This window comes from Diorhabda sublineata, chromosome X, assembly GCF_026230105.1.
Source record: "Diorhabda sublineata isolate icDioSubl1.1 chromosome X, icDioSubl1.1, whole genome shotgun sequence".
NCBI lineage: Eukaryota > Metazoa > Arthropoda > Insecta > Coleoptera > Chrysomelidae > Diorhabda > Diorhabda sublineata.
The window spans coordinates 18,278,569-18,306,187 of NC_079485.1; the positions used below are offsets into that span (position 1 = coordinate 18,278,569).

Below are 27,619 nucleotides of genomic sequence, written 5' to 3' on the forward strand. Positions count from 1 at the left end.
ACAGTTGAGGAACTGTTATCTTTCAATTTCGTCGCGCTCTTTGTTAAAGTTGGTATCAGCTAGGTTGAAGCTCTTTCTGATTGGCCGGGAATGTGTGCTTTTTTTGAACCCCCACCCCGCTGTCATTATATCAAAATCTTTTGTAAGACCGTGACTGTGAAGGCTTAGTGGAATTCACAAAAAATAGGAAAAAGAAAAATGATATATTATTAAATTAATTTTTGTTTTGGCAGCTATCATGGTTATGTATGTAGTTTCTTGTAGTTCTTATGAAAATGTGAATTAGAAAATATACTGAAAATCATTTAAGACCCAATAAATAGATAAATTCGAGGTAAATAGTGTAATAAAATTTATAAAATGTGTAGGTCATATTTCAGTGACATTTTTTCAAAAATATGGAAAACGGTACTGGGACTGAATATCAACAATCCCAAGAAAACGTAAGGGTCTTTATAAGGGTAAGGCCGCTTAGTAAAAAAGAACTGTCTGAAGGAAATGAAAATATTGTTTTATGCGATTATAGAGAAAATCTAATTGCATTAAGAAAAAATAGGAGAGCATACTAAGCCTTTTAAATTTGATCATATATTTGGATTGGATACTACACAAGTAAGTCTCCTTTGTTATTTAAGGGTATCATTTAATACAAATATGTAACCAAATAATAATTGATAATTAATACCCATATACAAGTTACAAGTACAAATAATTTAACCTATGTTATTCAAGTCCTTAAAGACTTTATTTGATGACCTTCCATCTAATTGCAAAATAAATATAGACAAATAATTTCCTTTTATGACAATCAACTATTCATTGTTGTGAGAGATGTATTATCTAGTAATAGTAATGCCACAGTCTTTTTAAATAAACGATAAGAATTATTGATACCTACATTATTGGAAAATAATAAATCATGAATACTTTTTTTACATTAGAAACATAAGATCATGATAATTAATAAAATTGTATATAAACCAAATAACTATTGAATCATGGATAAAAAACTCAAAGAAAGTTTATTTTAAACAAAAAATTTCTCAGCCTTTCTTAATAACAATGCATTCAAGGATATGCTGCATTGTTATATTAATAAATAATTTATTAGGCAGTTTCATCAGTTAAAACTTCTATAAGTTGTTCTAATGCTTTTTAAATATCAATTAATTATTTTCTTCAGACCTAAGTTTTCCTATTCATATCATATTGTGATGATTTTACAAACTATGTAAGGTATGTTTTGTAGTTCTTTTTCACTTTCAAGAAAGATTGTCCCAAAAGTAAATTATGCAATTCATTATCACTTACGATGTGAATACCATATCAATAGGATTTCTACAAAAAGAATATGTTTTTCCTTTAAGTTTCATCAGTAGATTAAGTATTTTATGTTTATGGGTAATTTAATTAAGTCAAATTCATCAATTAGGGAAAAGTTGCACTATTGATGTTAATTGTGTACAAATATATGTTATCAGAATACAACCATAAAAACGTTTTTTTATTATCGCATATTTATATAAATTTTTTATCCATATTTTTTTTTAAATTGAAAACAAAACAGAATTTTGTCCTTTCATCTCTAATGCACCCTTCTAACATTTTAAATATCTATGGATTATGATTCATTAACATTTGGTTAGGTACAAATATAAGCCAACTATTCAAAAGTATATGTTCTCCAACAAACTGAAACAGTCTGAAAACACAAAATTGGAATTGTACAAGATGACAGCATTTCCAATAGTGGATAAAGTGTTAGAAGGTTATAATGGTACTGTTTTTGTTTATGGCCAAACAGGAACAGGCAAAACCTACACTGTACACGGCAACCATTTGGTTCCAGAACTAAAAGGTATTGTGCCAAATACCTTCTCTCATATTTTTAGTCAGATCGCCAGAGCTAGTGAAGAAAAATCATTTGTTGTAAAAGCCACCTATTTAGAAATTTAAAATGAGGAAGAACTTGATCTCTTAGCCCAAAAGAGAAAGGATATTGGTGTGTACGTAAAAGATCTTATGGGCTTTATCATTGACTCTATACAAGCTGTCACTGAACTCATTAATCATGGTAATAAAAATAGAATTACTAGATCTGCTTTGATGAATGCTGTTAGCAGCAGATCACATGCAATTTTCACTGTTACTATCGAGTCTAAGAATAGGCGGGATAATAAAACTACTGTGGGAAAGTTGAATTTGGTTGATTTGGCAGTAAGTTGAAAACTAATTGTTAAATTATTTCTGCATCTGATGTTTTCCATAATCATATAATTATAAAGAAACATTGTAATGATTATCACATTTAGAATTCAAAAATTCTTGTTCAGAAAAAGGAGAGATTCAAACAAACTGCGATGGAATTGGAGAGAACAGAGTAACTATTATCTTTTTTTGATGAATGGGTTTTAAACTTAAAATAATTTTAGAAAAATAAAAAACGAGCTAGAAGAAAAGGTGGCCTTAATTCAAAAGAAAACAAACCCGAAAGTGTTAAATCTAGTGATCAAGTTGGCTATTTCATTGACGAATAAAAGAGGAAAGAGATTTTAGGAAAAGTCCTTTATATGCATATCTTCATTATTCAGTTGTACATTTACGATTCACAATATTTTCATATTCATTCAAAGTTACGACGTTCGCGTCTGACGTGAGCTCAATCTCCGCTTCCTGATAAACTACCGATCTAATAATCATTTCCTGGTAACGAATTTCCATCCCTAGCGTAAGAGGCGACCAGCAATTTACCTAAAATGATTTATATAACTATTTGTTACGAAAACGGTTAATCCGTAGTCATTGATTAACTTGAATTTTGTAATAAACAATATGAAATATGGTGGCAATTTTTAATAAAACAGAGATGTAGTTAACTACCCGTGTCTTTACCAATGAGTTTCGAATGGGGTCTCGATTATAAATATGAATTTTGATTCCACCATTAGGATGATTTTTTTATGATAAATATCTCTTCGTCGCTGTATTTTCCACATTTATCAATTCTCAAATGTGAAAAACATATGTCAGATACTTTATACAATTTTTCACCCAAAAATTTAAAAGTAAAATAAAAAATTGAAAACTCCACTGACTTTTCATAGATTTAAAACACTAATTAATTTAAGAAAAAGATTTAACTAATTTTTGGTGGACGTGAGAGCTTCTCTATTAACCAAAACTGGTTGTTCTGCTCAGTGAATAGTCGACCAGATTCTTACACCACTAAGCATCTTCTTCAGTCTTTTCTGGGTTACAACGAAGACTTCTTTTGTAGCAGTTCATGGTGAACAATAAACTTTTAATTCCGTCCAACATTAAGCATCTTCTTCAGTCTTCTCTGGGTTTCCACGACTTCTTTTGTAGCAGCTCATGGTGAACAATAAACTTTTAATTCCATCCAACACTAAGCATCTTCTTCAGTTTTCTCTGGGTACGACGTCTTTTGTACATAAATTGTCGTAAATGATCTCTGTTTCTGTAAGTAGATATCGTTTTGTTTCAAACTTTTTGGCTTTATTAAGCATCTTTTGGTGTAGATTCTTAAATAAATGGTTTTAGTGATGTACGAGTATATTTAACATTTTTATCTACTTCTATAACGTCTTGTCGATCAGGGCAATATTAATCAAACTGAGACAAAAATTAGCTTTCTGGAATCAAAATAAAGTAATTTTTGAATGAGTTTATGAAATTTTAACCAAATAAGTTGTTCTACTGATCGTAAATTACGATTTGGTGTTGATAGACAACCTAACTATATAATGAATTCTGCGAAATTTTCCATGTAAATTTTATTTTGGTAATCGGAAACTTTCCAGACTCCTAATCCCAATCCAACTACATGTAAATACGCAGATTTAGATAAGTATCTTCAATTTTGCTTCTGTCTGTTTCGTATTTACGTATGTATTTTCGTATTTATTTCGTTCTCCTCGATTGACGAAATAAGTAAAAGAAGAAATCGATAAGAAAGCTGAAAGTTTTATCTCGTCGTATCCCATTTAATTATCGATAATAATAGGTTTTTCTTTGTATCTACGGATTCCCAACTACCTTCCCCGGTGGTTCCGTTCAAAAGCCGCCGGTCTCTTCATTATAAATCTTGCGATTAGATTTTTTGAAACCAATTTTGGAAAAATTGTTTTTCTCTCCAGTTTCTGTATTGTCTTTTGTATAATAAGAAGATACAGCAGAGGTTGATTATGCTTTCGTGAAGGATTGGAAAAACCGAGTTTATATTTTTTTCTAGTACTTCTTCTTTCACTACAGATTTGAGATAATTGCATTTATCAGTTGACGTTGAAAATGCTAGAGGAAATTTAGTACTTTCTGTAATGATATTTTGAACTGTTTGATTTGGTATAACGTCCGTTTTGACTTCATTCAACAACGCTAGTTTCGGTATTCCAAACTGCACGCGGAGTCCAATTTGTCAATATCATATTTAATCTTTAATCGATTAACAGTGAAACTTTTTAATCTCTATAAAGAACTAGAAATTTTCTACATCACCTTTTCCAGAAATTAAAAATATTCGTCATCCACAACTTTAAGAAATCTTGTGCATGATGATGATGATATTGATTAGTTTCTATTTTCGATTTAGTCCAAATATACTCGAAACTATCTCTACTGCTATAACAAATTTTCAATTCAGTTTAGAATTACCAGCAATAGAATTGCAGAGATCATCATGCCAAAGAAACTGTCTAACAACATTCCAAAAATCGTTGTTCAATTTGGAAATAATTTTTAGTTAATACTCACTGGCTCTCAATTTGATTTGATGGTGTATTTATCAAAGATCTTTATCTTCATACGCTTCCAGGTGTAGTGCTCTGAAGTTTCATACTTCGAAAGAATCTGGATTCTGTACTAAGTCTAGTGTCTCCAGTTTCCCATTAACACGACATTGCCCCGATAAGACTCCTCTTAGTATTCTTCTTATCTGGTTATAGTTTTTTAGGAGAGTCATTGTCAGCCTCTGTAGGTTGTCCTAAAAATTGGTGTTTCGTATACCTTCCTTTCCAATGCTTTTGTTTGTTATCTAGCTGTTACCATAGAAGGTTTCGCTCCAGTGAGCACGTCAACCCCGGTGTAGGGTAACTTTATTTTTTTACCTAGATCGTTAAATTTTTCGTTGCAATCCCAAACGAGTTTGTATGTTAAGATATTGGAGCTTAAAGCTCTAATGGCTGCTTGGCTATCGGACTATCGGCTATCTCACAGATTTAGATTTAGCTGCACTAGAAGTGCACTTCTAGTGCAGCTGTTGAGCATGTTTTTATGGCCCATGGCTTGCACATAAGAAATAATAATTCGAAAATAATGGTAGTTCGATGGAATGAACGAATGAATCTGACAGATAGATTAATTTTGACACTAATTTAAAAAAAATATTCCTGTATGTCAGTTGCTTAAGCGAATCACCTTTTAAGGGTTTATTTGACTCATGGTGCGGTCCCCAAAGCGAATTTTTTAGATTCCAAAATAAGAAAACCAATCTGGCAGCTACGGTAGCTGTTTGACCAAAAAATCATACTAGAATATAACGGCGAAAAATCCATGAATATTTTTCCCATAAATCCGCTCGTTTATAATGACTTGCTTCACAAAACACTTCAAAACGACCAAGTACTACTACTTATTCACTGTTTGATCCTCTGTTCTCCCCACTGGCTTGCTTTGATACCATTCTAGCAACTGCTAGCAACTTCGGTGCTATTATTACAGATTCCCAGTGAGTTTATTTAACACACTCTTAGGTGAGTAATAAATCATAAATTTATTACATAGTTTAGTCATAGATGTTATCAATAATTTGCTTATTGAGCCTCTAAGATTGATTTTTCAAAAATGGTTTTTTATGTAGCATTTCCTTACTTTAGTTTAATTTGACATACATTTTTTATTATAATGAATTCATTATTTTTCCAGGTGAATACAATTTGGATGGTATCAAAGCAATCCAGTGGAGTGGAATTCATGAAAAAGATGCTAATTTAAATGTTCGGCCAACTGGAGTATGGCTTACAAAGTCGGGGCTTCTTGGTGCTAGACCTGATTGAATAATTGATGAAGAAGAAAAGCCATTGTAAAAGTGAAATGCCCATATTCTTTCAGAAATGATATATTGAGGAATTTAAAAAAATATATAAATTTTTATGACAATGAGGGTAACTTGATCAAGTAACAAATTGTAGTTGTTTACTTTATGAAAATTGTGGTTGGATTTACAGGCTTTTATTAAATTAGCAAAACAGTATTATTATTGCTTTTAACAATAATTTTATTACATCAATTACGTCATTTATAAATTAAGTAAAATCTAAATATACATTTTTCAAATGAAAATTTCTAAACTTTTACAAAAAAAAGTCGAATAAGGAAATATATTGCTACAATAAAAAATATTTAAAACTCCTGGTAGTGGCTCATTTGAAGGACCTGGTAGTGGTTCGGTTGAAGGTCCTGGTAGTAGGTCGGTCACAAGGTTTTTTACAGTTCGCTTTCTAAAAAATGTGGTTTATTAAACTAATGGACTTTCTGCAACAAAATGCATACCTTTTTTCTGGTGATTTTATATTAAAGTTCTTCTGAATATAAAAATCAAATAAAGTTGGCCCATTCTTTTTTTCACATGGATCTCTATTATGGATTATGAAGTTGATATTTTAATTATATATTTATGGTCTCATTAGGAGCACTATCAAAAGAATTATAATTAATATTATCACCTTAGTTAAAACTGGACAATGCTCTTAATGAGGAATGAAACGTTAAAAAAAATAAAATCAACTAAAAACATCAACCTACGAGTTCAAGCATTTCAATAAAAAAATTATGCGGGCATATGTACATATCACTTAAATCACATTATTCTAGGTTTTACTATCAGTTTTATGCAATTTATTAAGTAAGAAATTGCTTATAAACCAACAGGACCAAACTCTTAGATTTTTTATGAACAGACCCATTACATGTGAATGTACCAATGGACCAGTGTTAACTAAAAAACGACTTAATTACATTCATAACTTTATTCGACTACTTACACTATACAATGTACAAAACCTATAATGTTCATAAAAAATATTATTCTAGATTAATATAATTGATCTTAGAGTTTTGATACATCTATCTAATAATAGAAATTATGATCCTACTTAAAAATTTTATATAAATGAATTATAAATCACATACGCTCCTCAGTAATACCGAATCTGACTACTAGACAGGCTATTATATAAAAATTAGCCTGATAAATAATATTTTCCAATTTATTTACATAGTTTACATTTTTTATTATGCATATGCCATTATTAATGATATTAGGGTCATTGATGTAATAAATTGAAGTGTCTCATTCAAAAATAAACAAATATATAAGAGAAATGGATATATTAGACTGGATTTGTCCACCATCTTTGCATAGTTTGTGTGAATGTTGTAAGATAGACAGTTTCGATAATAGTGTGAATATGAGAAGTATACAAGTCAATGGAATATATTATATCTACTAAAATTTGTGTTCTGTTTCGAAGGCACTTATACAGCTATGAGTGCCTGATTTCTTTTTAAATGGAAAGATATTGGTACAAATTTATATATGAGCTGTTTTTTTTAAAGTGGTATAATTTTAGTAATTATTATTTCATAATAAAATTCAAAATATGTAAAAAACATCACTCGAGTTAATTAAAGATGGCCAATATTTTTAAATTGATTCAAACGCAAACCCTTAAATATCTCAATATATGTAAAAATTACTCATACCACTTCCAATAAAACCAGCTCATATATACTTTTTATTATGAAGGTATCTAGTGCTGTATAGCTTATTTGACAGATTGGGAACTTCTGCGTAGATACTAACGCTCCGACGGTTAAATTTATAACTTTAAATTGAACAAGCCAATATAAAGTTTAAACAAATAGCATAATAGTTTTCTAGAAATATCAGTCTGTTGTTCCTTAGTATATTAAATTGAATCAGGTAAGTTTACATGAGTTTCTGGGTGTATATGGGCGCCTCCACAAACAATGGAATATAAAGAAACAGTACAAAGCTTTAAATATATGTCCATTTTGTTTGTAGTGGCCTAACTACTAAATCCTACCAAATATCTGGGTAATTTGCTCTTAAAGGTGGAGATGGAGTAGGTTCTTGTGAAGCAGTAATAGGTAGGAAGTGTGAAAACATCTAGGTGTATAATGGGTTCATTTTTATAAGGCGAAATTTTGCTAAATTAATTGAACTGAATCCTGAGACATAGTCCCTTTGTTTTTCTGCTTATTTCTATTGACGTTCATGATGAATATTCCTTTGAGTCATAAAAATTTTGCTTTGTTTTGGAAAAAAATGGAAGCATACATTAGATGATAATTTCTTCATTAACTATGAGTTACACCAAATTATGATAGTCCTCGCTAACGGAGATTGTGAAGGCTTTAGGGATTAAATAAAATTTGAAAAGGGCGGAAGAGGTACAAAATAAAAACAACAAACATATCTAATACCATAAAAACTAAAGAGAACGTTAGCAAATTTAATGAAAATTGTTTATTTTAAATGAGAATTTACTAGCTTTCACTTATACAGATTTCTATCAACAGATGGCATATCACTTGTTGAATGGTCAAAAGAGAAAATTAAAAATTATTATCAATCGAACGTTTTTGAATTTATTTTAAATATGCCAACAGTTTTAGTAAAAGTAAATATGTGCATCTAGATTGTGAAGAACTGTCTTACAAAATATGACGAAGTTAATATGTGACATCAAGAACATAATTATGTAAATAAAATGGAAAATATAAATACAAGGTTAGGATTCATTATTAATGAAAGCTGAACTATAATAATAACTAAGTTATTTATCAGGTCAAATAAAAATAATAGTAAGCTATTTTCCAACACCAGTCAGACACCATTTTAATTATTCACTTCTCCCTTAATTAATATATACATTAAAACGTTAAGAAAAAGGCATATTCATCACCTGATTATTTATATAAAAAATATATCCGATTCTTTGTTTGGAAATGGATTGATTTGACTTTCCTATTATATTACGAAAACCCAGAAACGTCAAAATTCAAATTACATTAGGTGGTGACACACTACTTAGAAAAATAATGTAGCTGAGATTGATTGATGATAAGACAAACCTTATATATAATGTCAAGAGTTACAGAGTAAGGCGCAAATGCTTTTTCTGTGAATGCGGTATACGTTCGAAAACAAGAGCACCTTAATGCTGAATCTCTGAGTTATATTTTGTATTGCAAGCTGAAGAAAATATAGGAGTGCGCGACAAATTTGAATATACCAAATATTTGGATATTTGGTATATATATTGCTTTTTGACCATTTTTACACATGATGGCTTATAAGATGGTAGTAGCAATTGAGGAAGGACAGATATTAGGTTGTATCACTTAATTTAGTTAAAGCTAATTGGGTTATTTACTTTATTCTGTATTATATTGTATTTCACTCGGACCATGAAACTATTTTTTCCACTGGCTTCTTTTCATATTCAGTTTCCCAATTTCATGTTGCTATTTCTCAAATATACATGCTAGAAAAAACTAATCCCGCAGTCCTATACTCTGTTTAAAAACTAGGAGCAGTAAGAAAGAGCCTATTTACACAGTTAACATTATTAGAAGGCAGATATCATCTATCTCTCACGTTTATCATCTGCCATGTTTACTATATTTTTCAAACATTTCTTCCCATTTGCATATATGTTTGGGTATCGTGAATGTCCTTAAAATTCAAAACACTCTTAGTTTTAAAACAGACCTCATGAAGATGTCGAAAGTGAGACATTACATTGTACAATTATCAATTATAGCCAATACTACGCAATTACTGAACAATCTATACTTCTTAACAATCAGTAATTTATACAACTCTTACGTATTTTTGTCTGGTGTTATAACCAGTACTTTGTGAATCTATAAAGAAACTAAACATTGTACTTAAGCAAAAACTCAATAAAGTCAAGAGGCTTACGAAATAAGTAGGTACTAAGAGTTACTGAACTTTTGTTCTGCATGGTGACTATTGAATAAACCTGTTATTGAACTTATCTACTACTCGATTTAGTTAATTACTCTAAGATATAAAATGAAAATTACATTAAATATAAGATTTTATACATTATCAAATCAATTAGGTGGAGAAACATCCTTTGCTTTCAGATGTACAATATTCAATTGAATTTCATTCACTACTTAGTTAGACTGACCAAAATACAATGACAATCTCTCTGTTATTTCTGAGAAGTTTCAACTTTTCAAGAGGATGATATCGATGACATCAATTTAAACAACTTTATGCAAGTAAATTCAAAAGAGCTATTATTCATTGTATTTTCAACCAAATTAGTAAAAAAATATGTAATGTTTATCCACCCAACATCAATTTTATACCTCTCTTCCAAATTAATAACACATATACCTTTTTATAAGTACATATTTCACTAATATTAATATGCATGAGAGTTTCTCCAATGTCCTATAATTATTTATTAAGTATAAAACTGTGTTCGTTCATCAAATCATCAATGCAATTAGAATTTTTATACATATATAGATTTTGGAAACAGATCATTCCTTATTATTTTTAATTTACAATGTAAAGGTAATATACTACAATAGAGGGGTATTTCTGCAAAAAATCTTAATAAAACAAATGCTTGATAATTGAAATCTGAAATATTAGTGTGAATACAGAATATTTCAACAATAGAAATGCTTTTATAAATAAATCAAATCAAGAAAGTTTATAATCCATTATGCTAAATATCCGTCTTTCGATTCTATCTAAATCTATTGGTTAAGGTGATACCTGTTTTCAAGTTCTAGATTATAATGATATATCTATTAATTGAAACGCCTAGCATTATTTAATGGATTATGTAATATAATTAAATAAATACGAATAAAATCTACTACAAAATCCAGAAAAATGAAATTTACAAACATAATTTTGCTATAAAAATATTCTTTAATCAAGCTCTCAAAGCCAAAATGTAGGTAACAAAATATTACGTTACCTTATATTTGGGAAAATACCTCAATTTATTAAGAAAGAGTAGAATATTTATCCAGTTAGGTTCAGTGATCACCGACAAATTTTTAGTTTTACATGGGAATCGATAGGTAGAGTACAACTTTCTCATTGGGTTTAATTATTTGAAATTGTAGGTATTCAAAGTAAAAATATTTTTGCGTCGGTTCTACTCTTTTGTACTTTTCAGATATATAGGGAATGTGTGCTAATTTTAGTAAATTAGAATTTATAATTTTGAATAATTCAAAACTTTTACTAATGTTGAAGTGTCCTGTTATGTAAAAATAGAATATTAAAAACAAAACAAAAACAACCCTGGTACTACAATCAGAAAATAAAAGTTTTGAGCAAGTTATTTACGGTTCCTTGCGGTTCTGAAGATGGTCTTTTGGATCAGTATTCGATAAGTTAGAATTCGATCTAGGAACCATTATTATGGATCCATCCGCTGAAGTTTGTAAACTGTATTGATAAGGAGAATAATGGTTACCATCGGGATCCCGTAAATTCTGAAAATAATATGTGTTTAATATACATTTAAATATGAATATTTCAGATTCACAGCAAGAAATGAAATTTTACTATCTAATACTTACTTGGAAAACATGTCTATAAAGTTGTTGGTATTTATCTCTGTGGCGCTTACATTCATTCTTCGCATATTCATGTTCAGCGATTAACCTCATTTTCCTGTCCTTCATTTCCTTAACTTCATCTGCGAGACTTAATATCTGATCCAATTTCCGTTTTCTGCAGTTTTGCGCAGCAACTTTGTTCTTTCCTCTTCGCCTGATGTCTCGAATTAGACTCAATTGAGCTTCACTGAGATCGTATTTAGAAAGGCGTTCATTGAATTCGTCCATTGGCAAGTTTATGATATCGTCCACAGTAATTGGTACGTTTAATGCTCTGGCACGTTTCTCGTCTCGCGTTAAATGCTCATCCTCAGCTTTTCGCTGAAAAATGAATACAACAATTCTTCAAATGATAAGATTTAATGAAGAAGAACGTGATTTTTAACTCACAAATTAAAGTAATATATTTCACTTCTTATTTCTTTTCTGTCATTAAAACCAATCGTTATATTTTCAATTAAAATTGAAAGTGTCAAGGAGTGGGTAAGGAAGTATAAAATTTTTAGTCTTTCTTCAAAGGGACGAATATTTTTCCACAGTTAGTGACTAGTCATAATCATAGTTCATTCTCCGTTAACAATTATTAGCGGTTTCTCAAATTGTTCCTTTGAAGCCTACGATCCCTCCCAAATTATGAGAATATGATTTAATTATAAATAATTGCTTCTTATAGAGGTAAGATTAAAATAAAGACTTAGTTTGTTGGTGGTCTTAGCGGACACCATCTCGTCCATCTGATTGGTCGTGGTTTTTGAACAACTAAAATAGTTGTTCCATAGTTGTATTTGCAGACATGTTAGTGGGAAATGGATGATTTTTAAAACCTAGTTAGTGCATAATACAACTCCTTTCGGTCGCAGTGTACACATGAGACCCAGAACTATACATACATACTATAGTATACTCAGTAGTCTGTCATAATATTATTTTTTTCCAATGTTTTTTTATGTTTTATTACTGGGAATTTAAATAACTCCACACTCTTTCGGTAGTCAATTCTCAATCTAAGGAAAATGTTAATTCTATAAATAATGAGTAGGTACATAAAATATTAATTTCATTTGACTAAGAAAGTTGGATTTTAGCTAGGGATACATTCTAACTAGGGAAAGTTAGCATTTCAAGAGCTATTGGTGATATTCATACCAAATAGTGGCTTTCTATTGGCTTAACAGACTTGAGACGAGCGAAACTGAATAAGAATCTATCTGATTATTTATATTTTAATAAATATTTGTGATGTAACAATTATATCAATCTGATCTCACCTGTTTTGCTTTATCTCGAATAACCGGTCTTTGCATGGCACCCGAACTCTCAGCTGGTAAATGATAAGTGTGATTGTGTGGAATGTGATTTACTGGATTTCTCGCCAAATGTCCTTGGACGCCGAATTCCATAGAACAGGAGTATTTAATTTCTGGAATCTTCGGTCCTACAGCGCCTTCCGATTGGTTACTGATGTTATAAACTGAAGCAGGTTCTCTGTATTCGTATTTTAAAGATGTGGCAGGAGGTTGTGATGAGTTTAACGAGTTGTGGTCTTGGAAGTACCTTTTTCCATACATTTGATGTTTCTTTTGCGCGACCGGCGGAATTCTAGGGTTATCTGAGCTCGCTAGGCCACTGTTCAGTTGTCGACTAGTATAGCTGTAATCGAATGGCCGCAATTTTCTATAAAAAGCAATAAGGTATATAAACAAAACATACAATGTAATATCGAGTTGAAAATAATTCACTTTTGAGCATGAAACAAATTTTCAAAGCTCGTTGAAGGAATTGAAGCAGAAATTATACTTTCTACAGTATACAATTCTACATATGAGTATTCACTGTTTCGTTGTTTGAAAGTAGAAGTTTATTTTTAAAATAGTCATTTCTTGATAGAAATCTGTTTCAAATTGAAAAATCGTAACGCTTGTGGCCGGGGTATAGACCTTCCAGCACCCCTACTCTCTGATAAGCAATAAACTTTTTGGAGCACTATTCTCAATTAAGTTTATCACAGTGAGAATTTGTACTCAGGGTTTTTTAGAGTCGCTGAATACGAATATAAGTAAGGAAATTTGAATTTCCCATATAAAGGATGAGGATCACAAGACGATGTTAGACATAAACATTTTTAAGCAGAATTTACCAAATATGTGTATTTGCAAGCTATAACGGAATTTCTGAAATACTAGATGACTAACAACATTATATCAATTTAAAAGAAGGTTTTCTAAATTTGGCGAGAGCTTTGAAGGGTGAGAGTAATAATTGAAACAGCAAAAAAAAAATGTATGTTTGTAATTTTGGATTAAGCTTATTCGAAAAATTGACAGGATAGAGCAATTCTGAGGTCAGATTTGTATTGTGCTAAAAAATTATAGCTTTTCAAGAACAACTGCCAGCCTTTTTTACATTTGAATTGCTTATTTGAGAAACCCGACAAGTCCACAATTCAACTTTTTTAGTTTTACGTGTTTTTAGATACTATGCATCATTTAAAGAGAAAATCCACATGTTCCACCCATATAAGTCCACCACTATTTTATTTCTTGCCTAACAAAGTCAGAAGGGTTTTTTGTTCATTTTTGCTCAAAATTTAACAAGTAATTTATATTACTTTATATTAGTGTTTCATAGATTGTGAAGGTATTTTTAAATAAAACATATTTCTAAGCTTTTCTCATAATTTTGTTTTTTGGACATGTGAGGTTTCTCAAATAAGTGATAGACTTGCATAGACAGCGACATCAACTACACATAGAATTGGCAAATAGAGGAATAATTTAGTGTTATTTCTTCTATCCAACGATTATTTATACTGTAATAAATGTCAGTTTATCTAGTTAATGAAAACTTACGATGTATAGTCAGTAACATAATGTTCATTAGATGTGTGTCCAGAATCCGAGCCAGCATCTCCCCATTCTCCATCGGAAAGTGATGGTACTCTTTCTGAACCCATAGAGCTGACAGCACTATCGCTTGAAGTATCCATGCGTTCCATTTCATTTCGTGACATTGTTGTTGTAGTATTGTTGGTTCCTACGTTGTTAATTGTGTTGTTTCCATCCAACATACGCATTGTATACATGCCTGAATGAAATAAGATAACATAATAGAAGATTTAGCAAATTATGGAGCAAACGATAGAACTCTCGACGACAGGATACGGAGAGATTATTAAAATTTATATATTTACACATTTTCGTTGTCAAATCACTTATTCATAGAGAGATAGATTTAAAAATAATCAGAAATATGATTGAACTTCATTAATCCAATGAAGGAAAATGGGGTGTACATATATGCGTGTAGAGAATGAAATTTAGGACAATGTTCAAGTTTCGGTTCAATAAGATTTAAAATGGCCGAAAAATTGTATTATAAAAAAATATAACTATAACTTAATTATGACGAATAATACTAACGGCACAAGCGCATGCGTCCAATCCTAGCTACTAAGTAAAAATTCTCATGCCTACAGTTCATTTTTTATTATACATTTCGCGATTATTTATAACGATTTTTTATTTCTGCCTGCCTACAATAATTAAGCTTAAAATTATATTCCGGGGTGCAGTCTAGAACTCATTCCTAGTGCAATTATAATCGCCAAGTCACTCTTCAGTCAGCCAAGGGCTCAATTTCTGGCATCCTTCTTTGACAACGTTCATAAAGTGAACTATATTTTTATTTCATTTTTCAACACGTGAACGGACGGAGTATGCAAAATCTTTTAAGTAAACTGCCATCATTAAAGGAAATATTCAATTAAAAGAAAGGAGAATAAACATGGGTTAAGGTATTGAAAACATATTACAAAGAGGGCATACAAACACGAGAATTCAGTTTGAATTTGAATAGATTTTACTGTTCTAGGCAAAGTAGACATACTTGATCAATTAAACAATGCTTATTTATGATAATGGCGTCGAAAAACCTAAATTAGATGTTATTATTCGATACGTATATTTATAAACGTATGATGATTCAGTCTTCACATCGTTTTAAAATGATCCTGAAATATATCAAGCTGGAAAGATGTCTGTTCCAGCTCAAGATCATGTAGCGAAGTGATCGTTAAGAAACAGTACGCAAATAGTAATAAAATAAGAACATTCTCAAAACTGACCGAACACCTTTTTGGTACTGCGTATGAGCATGGCTGTTTCTGAATGATTTTGTTGTTCGTTGAGTTGGAACAAACCTAAAAAGAATATTTTTATGTTCACATATTATTTTCGTTGCGCATCAATTTACAATATGTGGATCTGGTATATCAAATGTTAGCATTTCACGTTTTATTGTCAAAGTCCAGAATACTGGTAAGTATTTATATATTTCTTGATAAGTCTCAATAATAATTCATACGATTCATCGCTAACATTACGATATGGAAACAAGATGTTTACTTATTATATAGCATTTCTTCACATTCCGAATCTCTGTCTACGAGTGAGAAATATTTCGAAAATACACCTTGAAAAATGTTTAGCAACCACGATGCAATATATTCAAAAAGAAAACAACATACGATATTTAGAATTTAGTAATAATTCACCTCAAACGTCAATTCTGGGACGATCCACAAACAACTTTTCCGTCTAGAAATATCCAGCTCATCTTCAACCACCTCTAGCATTTCCACAAACAATGGTCCAACAACATCCTGTGTTTTATAACTCTCAATGAAATTAAAAAGGTGATATTCGCCGAGACAACCTTTCAAAAATGTCCAAAGGCCTACATTCAACCAACTAAGACCTGAAATAAGACAACCATTTAAGACAGCTAATCAACCGAACGTCTGGTCATCCCGACCAGGGACATCGTAACAACAAAGACCAACTCCCTTGAGTATATCGACAGCTGTTACAAATAGGAACAGACCACTTAATAAAAATCAAAGACCTCTACAATCCTACCCGAAATATATTGCCGAAGAAATGTTCAACATCGAACAAATCGACGATGAAGAGAACCTCTTCGAAATGAAACAATCACCAGATGACTGATCACTCGACAATGCACAAGGCATTCAGTAAGAAGAACACATAAAATTTCCTTAAAGATCCATGGACAGGAGCAAGAATATAATAGAGTCGCACTCGTTTTTCTGATAAAAAGGAACTTCCATATATCGAAATTTCTTATCCATCTTTGAAACTCCTAATTGATACAGGCTCTACAAAATCATTTCTCATTCCCACAATAAATTACACTAATTTTCGAAATTTAATAAAATACGATCCCTTTACACTTTCACATCTTTCAAAATTATTCACAAAAGCATAGTGTCAGAATCCTTTCATTTCCAGAATTCAACTATCTAGAAAAACTGAAGTTTTACCTTCGATGGCCTTATTGGTCTCGATAATATTAAACATTTCCATGTCCTATGCATTACTAGGGGCTATAACAACTCCTCAACGCAACTAAAACCCATTGAAGTATTGAATAAATTAAATATTAAGAGATTAGCAAACATCTTTCTGGAAGTAAAAAGACCATTTTAGGCAATAAAAATAAGATGGGTCATACTCCTAAAATTTACAATAGAAAAACTTTGAAAAGATATGAATCATTGTAAAGATTTCTACCCAAGACAATACAAACAGATAAAACAACAGACACAGATACTGTACATAAGAAAAAAACGAAAGAAATATTAATTTCAAACCGGGGACAAGCAAAGATACACTCACGGCCGCATCTACACACTACAACCTAAAATGAAAGAAATCAAAACTATTGAATGTAGAAAATTTGAGATAGATAGAGCAGCCTTAAAGGACCTCCACAGAACCGTTACAAAACCAAACTAAAGGGAACCGATGTCGAAAAATGGAATCACGCCCACTGTCATTTTTGGGTAAGCTGAAAAATAATCCACGAAAAACAAAGGAACATGGGAAATCCAAATCCCCAGGAGATGGAGAAGTTATAAACAAATTATATCGAACGCTGTCTTTACTAACTCAACAAATTCTTTAAAAAAATGAAATATTATTACAAGTACTCGTATGTTAGAATGAACAAATTCTAATTTTCTAATTCTTTTTTTCTAACAATACAACACTCGACAAATAGTGTGCAAACTTCAAGTGCATCAGGTCAGAACGCGCGTGTTTATTATTAGCTTTGTTCGCGGTAGATATCCTGAACATGTTCAGGGCAGTATGCAGTATGAAATTGTGCGTTCGCGGTGCTAATAAAATATGTTCAGGGTTTAAAATCCTGTGTTCGTGGAGCACTGATTCCTAATTCCGAACGTGTTCTGAATACGTCCAATATATCCTCGGACATGGGTAATAGTTTTTAATCTGGCGCATTTGCATTATACTTTTTGTAATATATACCACAAAATAACCTCTAACCCATGTGGCTTTCTAAGAAATTGTATTTGAAAAACGTGGTATTTAACTTTATACATTCGGCCAATTAATTATATACATTTTATTCTCCTTATACCACTATTTGATACTTGAACTAAACTAGTCTAAACAAAGATTAGTAGCTACTGGCTACTGGACTAAATTACTCGCTACATGATTAAATTATTAGCCGTGTCTCAACCTGGCATAAGTTAAGTTAGCAGCCGTTTTGAATTTAGTTATTCAAGTGTAGACAAATTATTCGAATTTAAAAACAATCATTTTCACAGAAATATTTACGTAAAATTTTATGCTATATTGTACAGTATTAAATTGAAATGTGAAATGTCAGATATTTATGAGCGCGATTACATTTGTAATGTATAAGGTTTACCAATTTTTGTTGTTTACTTACAACAATCTAAAGATGGAAATATACGCACAGTTTTTAGATAGTATTTATACAACGCCCAATAAACAGCAGGATTATCAATGATGCTTAACATTCCACTACAAGGTAGAATCATTAATCCAAGTAAAAAGTAACATCCACTCCTAAGAGCTGTAAGACCTTGACGTTGGCGGAGTGGCTCAGTAACTTCCTCTCTTCTCGGACCGTCTCAACGGACGAGTAGAGGGGAGTGAAGCTAAGAAACAGCTCAAAAAACAGGAGTAAACCTGTAGAAATAATCCGTAATCCTACGCTGTTAGCCACCGTGGCTATGGGATGAATGGCTGCGCGAAGTCAGTCTTGAACGGTGCCTCTGGGATACCAGTCGACCTCCCAGAGTACCTAGCCTTAGCGAGGTAAGGGCGCACTGCCTCACCTGACCGTTATTTCGTCCCCACTCGCGGGATCTCTATGGATACTTTTAATAAACAAAATAAGAAACGTCGTAGGAGGAGGAATATCTCGTCGGAGAAAGAGAAAAGTGGTTGATGAGGAATGTACGTCGTCTTCTGGTGAAGACGATAATAAAAATTATGATGAGGATGCAAAAACCGTCGAGGATGACCTCGCCCGGGAGCTCTTTGTACAGAAGCAGGAGCTGATTGAGAAATGGTAAATAAGTCCTTCTCAACGGTCAGGCAATCGACCATGATGGAGGAGGATATAGTTGAAGAGGAGAAGGAGTCAAGCGAGGAGTTTGACTTCAGAAAGTCTGACCTATTCTCGATCCTACTCGGTATCGAGAAAAAGGTCACCACATCTTACTGGTGCCAAAGCACCAAACAAGAGGAGAAAAAAATCCTGGAGGGAAGAAAACTCCAGGAATGACGAGACAGCTCCGGAGGCTATTATAAGAAAGCTCAGCGAGGTCGAAAGGATCATCACGGGCTTAAATATCAACAATGAGGAAATCAAAAGGAGGATGGGGAAATGAGAACCCTCACAAAAAAAATCATCAAGGTTACGGATGGAAAAAATAACACATCCGAGATCATTTTAAGCGGCATAAAATGCCAAGAATGTAGGAAAGAAGCTGAAAAGCTTAAAAAGGCGGAGACTGCCAAAAAAACCAAGGCAGCGCTAGAAAAGGAAGCCTCTTTCAAGGAATTTGAAGGAATCAAAGATAAATACTGGGAGGACCAAGTGTTCTCCAAAACCAAGATTCTCCCTATGAGGAGCCAGGACGCGCTGGATAGAAAGGACTGTATGGTCCTAATATATCCAAACAACGAAAAAGAGTTGGAAAACATGACTCTTGAAATTAGGGAGCTAGTGGAATCCCTTAACCCAGGGGACTACGAGGTTATCGAGAACTCGGTAACCTCACTAAAAACAAAAAAAGCCTGGAGGCACTATGTCGCCAGACTTAATGGAGAACCCGGTAAAGATTTCGAAATGATCAGCGCCATGGTTGGGAAGAACCTGGGCGAGGACACGAATGTCCTCATTCTCAGTGGGGAGGTAGCTCCCACGAGAAAAATAATAGAATTCACTACCAAAAGCGGTGGTAACTATAATATGGTTGTACACCCGAGAGCCTCCAGAGATAGGAGGTCGGAGGAGGGTGAATCTGTCCTGGTCAGAACAGGAGACAGGCCCTTCGCCGAGGTATTAAAAACCATACAGGAGAAAGTTGAGGTTGCGAGCTTCAACGTCAACATTAACAAGGTCAAAAAAACAAGCAGTAGTGACATTGTCATCCGCCTCAAAGGCAAGGGTCAGGCACAGACCCTAAAAAATGCAATAAAGAATAAAATGGAGGAGGTCAGCGTAACGACCAGGAACAGGGGGACTGTTTTCAGCATCACTGACCTCGACCCGGCGGTCACCTCAGAGGAGGTGAAAGCTAAGGTCGAAAAGCAGACCGGCCTAGCAGGTCTTGTGGAGATGAAACTATTTAGAAAGACGAAATTCGGAGGGCAGATGTGTCTTCTCTCTGTCCCGAATAATAAAGCCGACAAGCTCAGAGAGCTTGGAACCATCAAAATAGGATGGTCGGCGTGCAGGGCGAGGAAGCAAATAGTCCCTCTGAGGTGCTTTAAATGTCTGGAATACGGACATAGTCTGACCTCCTGTAAGGGGGAGGACAGAAGCAAGCAATGGAATACAGAAAATTAGTCCTAGAGAAAAAGAACTAATTACATAAACAAGGTCTAAACCAATTAAAATGGACAAAAGGTCCTTTTACAGCCTCTTTGTCCAGGATCCAGACTTTGTAAGAAGAATTTCAGCTTTTAATGTGTTGGTAATTGTTGTTGTCGTTTCAAGGTTCCGGCAATATACACCGGAGGCCCATTTTAGGAAGTTGTCGTCGGTTGATCCTTATACCCTCAACCCGACGACAACAAAGGTTTTATTTATTTTTTATTTATATATTTATTTATTTATATACGTATTTATTTATTTATTTTAATCTAGATTTTCGACGAGCTAATCCCGACTTTTATTACAAAATCCCAACTAGGATACCTACGGTTATTCATAAGATTAACAGTACAATAAATTTTCCATATGATAGCCCGGGGTCACGTCTCTTGCTGCACAGCGTGGTAAGAATGTGGGCCTGATACAAGCAAAATGGCAAATGAACAAAAACCAGATAAACGTACTACAAGTGAACCTGGGAAGGTCCAAGATGGGGCATGATATCGCCTTTGTCGAAGCAAACAAACACCACATCGATATTATGATAATATCCGAGCCAAACAAAAACATCGCAAAAAAAAGGATGGCTCATAGATAAAAATGCAGGAGTGGCGATAGCCATTATAAATAAAAACTTAGAAATCGATAAGACGCTTCGAGGTGATAAATGCGTACAAATAGAAACCAAGGGCACCATTATGACGGCCGTTTATATCTCACCGAATATCAATGATAGAGAATACCAAAAGGCCCTAGATAAAACATTCGAAACGGCTATCAAAACCAACGGAAGACGACCATCCATAATGGCCGGAGATATAAACGCGAAATCCGCAATATGGGGATCTCCTATATCTGATATAAAAGGACAAATGGTAGAGGAGTGGTTGGCCCAAACAGGATGGGTAGCAATCAACAACGGCCATCACACCTTTGAAAGAGGTAACTCTAAATCACACATAGATGTTACGCTCTGTCATACCAGCCATTATAATAAGATCACCAACTGGTGCACGGAATATGTCAATCCATATACACACCATGGACATATTCCATATCAGATAAAAACGAAAGAAGTAATAAAAAAGATAAGCCCTAACAACAGGAAAAGGACTTACTTGAACACTGAGAAGTACGTAGAAATACTAAAAAAAAGTAATGGAACATACGAGGAAATACTGAAGGCATATAAAGATGCCACCAGTAAAAACGACGATAATACCTCGATGCAACCATTCTGATGGAATCCTGAAATTGAAAATGCCAGAAACGAATACAATAGACAAAGACGTAGGTACACCCGAGAAAAACTCCCACAGCTAAGACAAAAGTGGGAAGACGGTATGAAAGAACAAAGTAAACTTCTAAAGATTAATTCTGCAAGCCAAAAAGAGATGTTGGGATGACCTCATGAAAGACCTTGAAAACGACATATGGGGTCAGGGTTACAGGATAGTGACGGCTAAGATGGCCAATAGAACACAAGGCCAACTCAGCGCGAAAAGGAGAAAAAAGATTCTCCGCACCCTCTTCCCGACAATAAGAGGGAGAATGATAAACAACGACGACGATGACGAACCCGCACTACAGTGTAGTTATGCCTGCCATTTTCAATTTCATTTGTTTTCAGCACATATGTGAATTCAAAGCCGTAGAGTGGCATGTATTATCAAGGATGCAAAATCTTTCAATAAAGTTTAATTGAAAAGAAAGGCGCAAAATTATATTCCAGGGCACAACACGTGATTCTCCTGTCAGCATGTATTCAAGTTTTATGTTACTTTTTACTTTTTTTTTGCCCCAAGGTAGAGTGGAAGCTAATGCCGTCCTCACAGCGGGCGGATGCAATGCTGTGAGTTTGTGTGGGACTCTCACCCACTAAACCACCCACCTTGTTTCCGCATCCCTGGGGAGTTGCGTGCGCCGGGAGGACAACAAGTTGTCATTACATCGGCGCAACTCCCCTATAAATCCTCTTCCTTATCTATTTCTATCCCTGAGAGTTTCTCTCCTCTTTTTCCTTTTTGTTCATTACTACGGTCATGTACGTCGTTATCGCGTTCCAGGTTTCTTTATCCTCCAGCATTTTCCCTATGATCTCGGCTGCCGTTGGCAAGTCACATTCTAGTTGTTCTTTTAGTCTAGTTCTCTCCTCACCCCATCTCACACATTCGTAGAGGACATGGGCCGGGCCGTCCCTTAGCCCACATGTTTTACATGTGTCATCCTCGGTTTTACGGATTCTTTTCGTGAAGGTAGCGAACGAACCATGTCCCATCAGAACCTGCGTAAGAAGTGGTTCTGTGTTTGCACATGACCCAGCTTCTTATGTCTCTAATCAAGGTTTTTGTCCACTGGGCCTTCGTCTCCAGACTATCCCACCTCTCCTGCCACTTTTTATATGGTCTTTCTCTTGCCATTCGTCTATTACCGGCTAACCTGCCTCCTATTTTATATAGAAAGCATCTCTCAGCTATCATGAGATCGATTGGTGGGAAACCTACTATAACCTGGACTGCCTCAGCCGATACGGTCCTATAGGCAGCGGCGACCATCAATAAGCCTTTTCTTTGCGCAGCCATTAATCTTTCCTTGTACGATTGTATCTTCATGGCTTCGCGCCAGGCTGGCGCCGCATACAGGAGGACACTGTGCATTACTTGGCACAGAACCCTGCGCTTGCAATAACCAAGCCCTCCCACATTCGGCATCAGTCTCCGTAATTGTGTAATCTTTTTGTCGGCTTTTTCGACCGTATATTTCATATGTTCTAGAAAGTTGAGGTTTTTCGTTATAATCATTCCCAGATATTTTATTTTCTTTTTGGCCTCGACTCTTTGTCTTTCCACTACCATTTTGAAGGCCATTTGTTTTCACCTTCACCGTCAGTATCTCCGTTTTTTGTGGAGCAATTTTTAGTCCGTTTGTTGTTATCCAACGGACCGCTAGAGCTACAGTATTCTCTACTCTATTGTTGACCTCATTTTCTTTGTCTCCTACGATGTAAAATACGAGGTCATCAGCGTATGCAATAGTTGAAACTTTTGGGCCGTAGTCCAATTCTAGGATACCGTTGTACATAATGTTCCACAGGACTGGTCCAAGGTCCGAGACTGAATCTATTCAGCTTCATTATCTTGAGGAATTAGCCGCACTTTTATTGTAATTACTTCCATTTACAATTTTTTAGGTTGATCACACTTGCTGACGTATTTACATTGCGAATAAATTCATTAATTCGTTTATTTTATTATCAAAATTCCTCTGTCATATCTTGTAGAACTCGGTGTTTCCCATGTATCATGCCAATATAAGAGAATGCTTTTAACTTACGTAACTCATAGTATAAACAATGGGAATTTTTTTTTCACATTCGCGACATTTTGGTAAAAAATGCATTTTCTAAAGATTTTCACTCTACTTGATTTATATCGAGCGTAATACTAAGTATTCATTTTATCAAGTTATCTCTTATCAGTTACGTTTTTTTTGTATTAGGTATTAGACAGCAGAGTCGCACCTTTAAAAATTCATCAGTTCCTTTTAAATTTTCTAAATATTATCTGGAGTGAACACGACCCTATAATATATTGCGTATAATGCCTTTCCAACCGTCTTGCTATTTATGATATAAAACATTTTTAGCTTTTTTACCTTCATTCAAAATAATATAAAATGAATTGGTTACGACCTACAAATAGAAAAAACACATGACGGATGCGATCATATGACACAGATACAAGATATTTGAAGCATGTGACCTGCATGGGATCATAGATAAATACAATGGTAACAGATAACAGACAAAATGAGTGGAGTGACAGATGGAACTGGTGGAAGATGACACACAACATGGCTGGTGATAGATGACATCCAAATTGGCCGAGGTTCCCACAACTCGTGATGTTACGATTCAAAACTGACATGTCAGTTAGATGTCACTGGTCTTTCTGCTGACGATACTAGTTTTGAAGCATCGACAAAAAATTCCGTGCTAAATACAGTACATTAAAAAGTCAACATCATTTCATTTTTTTTTATCCAACGTTACATATTCTAAGGAACTAAACGACAACGAGCAAAAAGCTAAGTTTGAAAGCTACCAAATTGCTAAAATGTCTTGGAGATGCTCTAAGTGAGTTTGGGTTTGTGCAAGGATCAGTAATCACATAAGATTGAATACTCAATTGATTTCATCTTCGTTCAACGGATGCATATGAACAGCTACATAAGACATTCGAATAAAAAAAAAATCATATCCATAAACTTGCACATCTAATTAGTTTATATGGTACATAGTCACTTAAACGATGCACAATTTATAAATTATATTGCAGATTCAAACACAATCAGTTATCACTTATCAAATGTTTTTGAATGTCTAGAGTTGGACTCGCTCAATTTATGAGTATAATATTCTCAACTAGAATGTAAACAAAACCTTTAAAATCAAATATTTTAATTTATCAATTTTTCAGAACAGAAAAGGGAAAAAGATTCTGGTAAGCCCAAGCACACAAAAAATAAAATTAGATTTCTAGCTAAAACGATTAATTGCACTATAAATTACCGCAGCAAAATTCGGAAAATATCTTTTCGCGATTTGTTGTTGTTAAAAAAGCAATTCGACCTGATAAAAGACCAATGATTTTTGGTATTTGTACGCTGGTCAAAATGTGAGAGGGCTTCAAAACCATGTATAGTGTACTATGATAAGTAGTGATAATGGTTATTAGTGATTATTGGTGATGACATTGATAAAGTCTTCTGTGGATCATTAGAAAAAACATTACAAAAATCTAATACAAGTTATCTGCGTGCTTGATAGTTTAAAATGACACACATAACTTTGAGAAGTTCGGTGTATAATATCTTAAAATTCTTATTAGACGGAGCAAGAATAGTTGATCGATTCAAACATTGTTTATTAACCCGTAACTAACAGAAAACTTTATGCGCAGATAACAAAAAAGTGGATAATTCACATGAGTATTATTTAAACCTTACAAAAAAAGTTAAATTCTATATCATTAAACAGAGATACTTTGGTAAGAATGTACACAGAATGTAACGGGTGTCCCAATAAGAATGGCTCTCGACCATACCTCGGGAACCGTTTATAGTATAGTAGCTTCGGGAAAAAAATTTATAACAAAAGTGACCTCGAGAAAAATCTGGAAACTATTTACAAAGTTGTAGGTCCACCCCCAGAGGGCGTAGTTAAATACCAAAAATTATGAAATGAATAATTTACAAATTTTGCCAATTAAGATGCATTTAAAATATGATTATCGTATTCTTCAAGAAATTCAGCGTATATTTGATTTCACAAGTTCTAGTCTATCTCTTCAAATAAGAGGTGGAGGGAAACGGGAACTTTATTATGAAAAAACGCCTGTAAGTCCAGTTCTACTCAACCTATCTATGCAAACTTAGTCTTTTTGAAGAAAGCTCCTTTCTACCAATGTGAGAGTTATAATTTCGAAACAACCTAATGAGTAACGTATCCGTTAGAGGGCGCTATTTATTTATTTTTTTAAATCTAGCTATCCTTGAAAAATGTTGAATGGAAACATACAGTTTTAATTAAGGAATATAAAAGTAGACCAAATTAGCAACAGAATAGCGAAATCCACATGTCGATATCTTTTTCGTATTACGAGATATCCTAAGAAATGTGTAAATTTTAAGCATTTTCCTTTAAACATAAATTACTCCGGGTTGACTGAACGGATTTTAACATTTTTTGACTCCTCAAAATTGTCTTTCCTTGTTCTATTAATAATAGTTCCAATTCCAATTGTTATGTCTATGCTGTCACCGGGAACCTACGTTATGGAAGTTAAAATGGAAATATATAAAAACAAGTAGTGGGCCATGTCTTGTGTCAAATTAATAAACCTAGTAATTTGTTCATTTACGTGTCATTGCGATTTGTGTGCATTAAATTCGATATAAAATTTACTTAAAAGTTATATCTAAGATGATTTTTAGAAACGAAGAAGCATTTGATATGATAGGCATTTACTTTGAATGTATGAGAAATGCAACTGGTAAGGCTAGTGTATATGCCATACAATATTCCTAAAGATGTCATCCCGGTAGCAGAGTTTTTCTTCGACTCATACACCGTTTAAGAACGACTTGAAATGTGAATCTTCCTGTATTTAGAAGACGCGGCAGAGGTCGTTCAGAGGAAAACACAATAAATGTTTTGGCATATGTGCAATTTAACCCAATTTAACCACCGTTGAACGTATTTTGATAGGACACAGGAAAATTATGATGTAAAAAGATATGTTTCTTAAACAAAATATATCCGCATAATATTATTTGTGGGCATGGTTATATGTTAACATAATATTTTATTTATCATTCCGGAAAGAAATTTAATAGGACATTACATTTCTTTTAGATTTCATCCATATCATATAGTACTGCATCAACAATTGGTTAATCGTGATTACGACAGAAGGTTGGATTATTGCAACTGGTTACTACATATGGTATATGACGACCCTCAATTACTGTCACGTATTTTGTGGTCAGACGAAGCTACATTTATTAGTGATGGTACGGTTAATCGGCATATGCACTATTGGTCACAGAATAATCCACGCTGGATGAAAGAAGTTCAGTATCAGGGGCGATGGTCGGTGAATGTATGATGTGGTATTGTAGATGGTCAGATAATTGGACCTTTTATTTTTGACAACGCAATTAACGGGGAACGCTACCTAAATTTTATAAGGTATGAATTACCACTTCTTCTAGAAGATATATCACTAGCAGCTCGTAGGTCTCTGTTGTTTAAGCACGATGGGTGTCCGGCGAATTTCTCCAGGCAAGTTAGAGAATTTTTAGATAATGCTTACCCTGATAGGGGGATAGAACGTGGAGGCCTATTTTTTGGCCAGCCAGGTCAGCAGACTTA

At 33.5% G+C, this 27,619-nt stretch overlaps 1 protein-coding gene and 1 long non-coding RNA gene across 4 annotated transcripts in view; one reads left to right on the forward strand and one right to left on the reverse strand.

The window, feature by feature from the left end:
- Positions 1–124: 124 nt before the first annotated feature.
- Positions 125–6,659, forward strand: LOC130450764 (uncharacterized). 2 transcript variants are annotated; one of them, XR_008910617.1, is made up of 3 exons: positions 125–246; positions 381–612; positions 5,941–6,659. It is a non-coding gene; the product is annotated as an uncharacterized LOC130450764 (long non-coding RNA). The 2 variants fall into 2 exon arrangements; XR_008910618.1 differs by having other exon boundaries at positions 136–246; positions 369–612.
- Positions 6,236–27,619, reverse strand: part of LOC130450763 (segmentation protein cap'n'collar) — a 192,322-nt gene continuing 170,938 nt past the window's right edge. For both annotated transcript variants that reach the window (XM_056789385.1, XM_056789386.1), the window contains exons 9-12: positions 14,574–14,808; positions 12,993–13,398; positions 11,686–12,045; positions 6,236–11,598 (exon numbers count right to left, since the gene is read on the reverse strand). In XM_056789385.1, the coding sequence (XP_056645363.1) occupies positions 11,446–11,598; positions 11,686–12,045; positions 12,993–13,398; positions 14,574–14,808 (1,154 nt within the window). In that variant the 3' untranslated portion in view covers positions 6,236–11,445. The remainder of the gene's footprint in view (positions 11,599–11,685; positions 12,046–12,992; positions 13,399–14,573; positions 14,809–27,619) is intronic.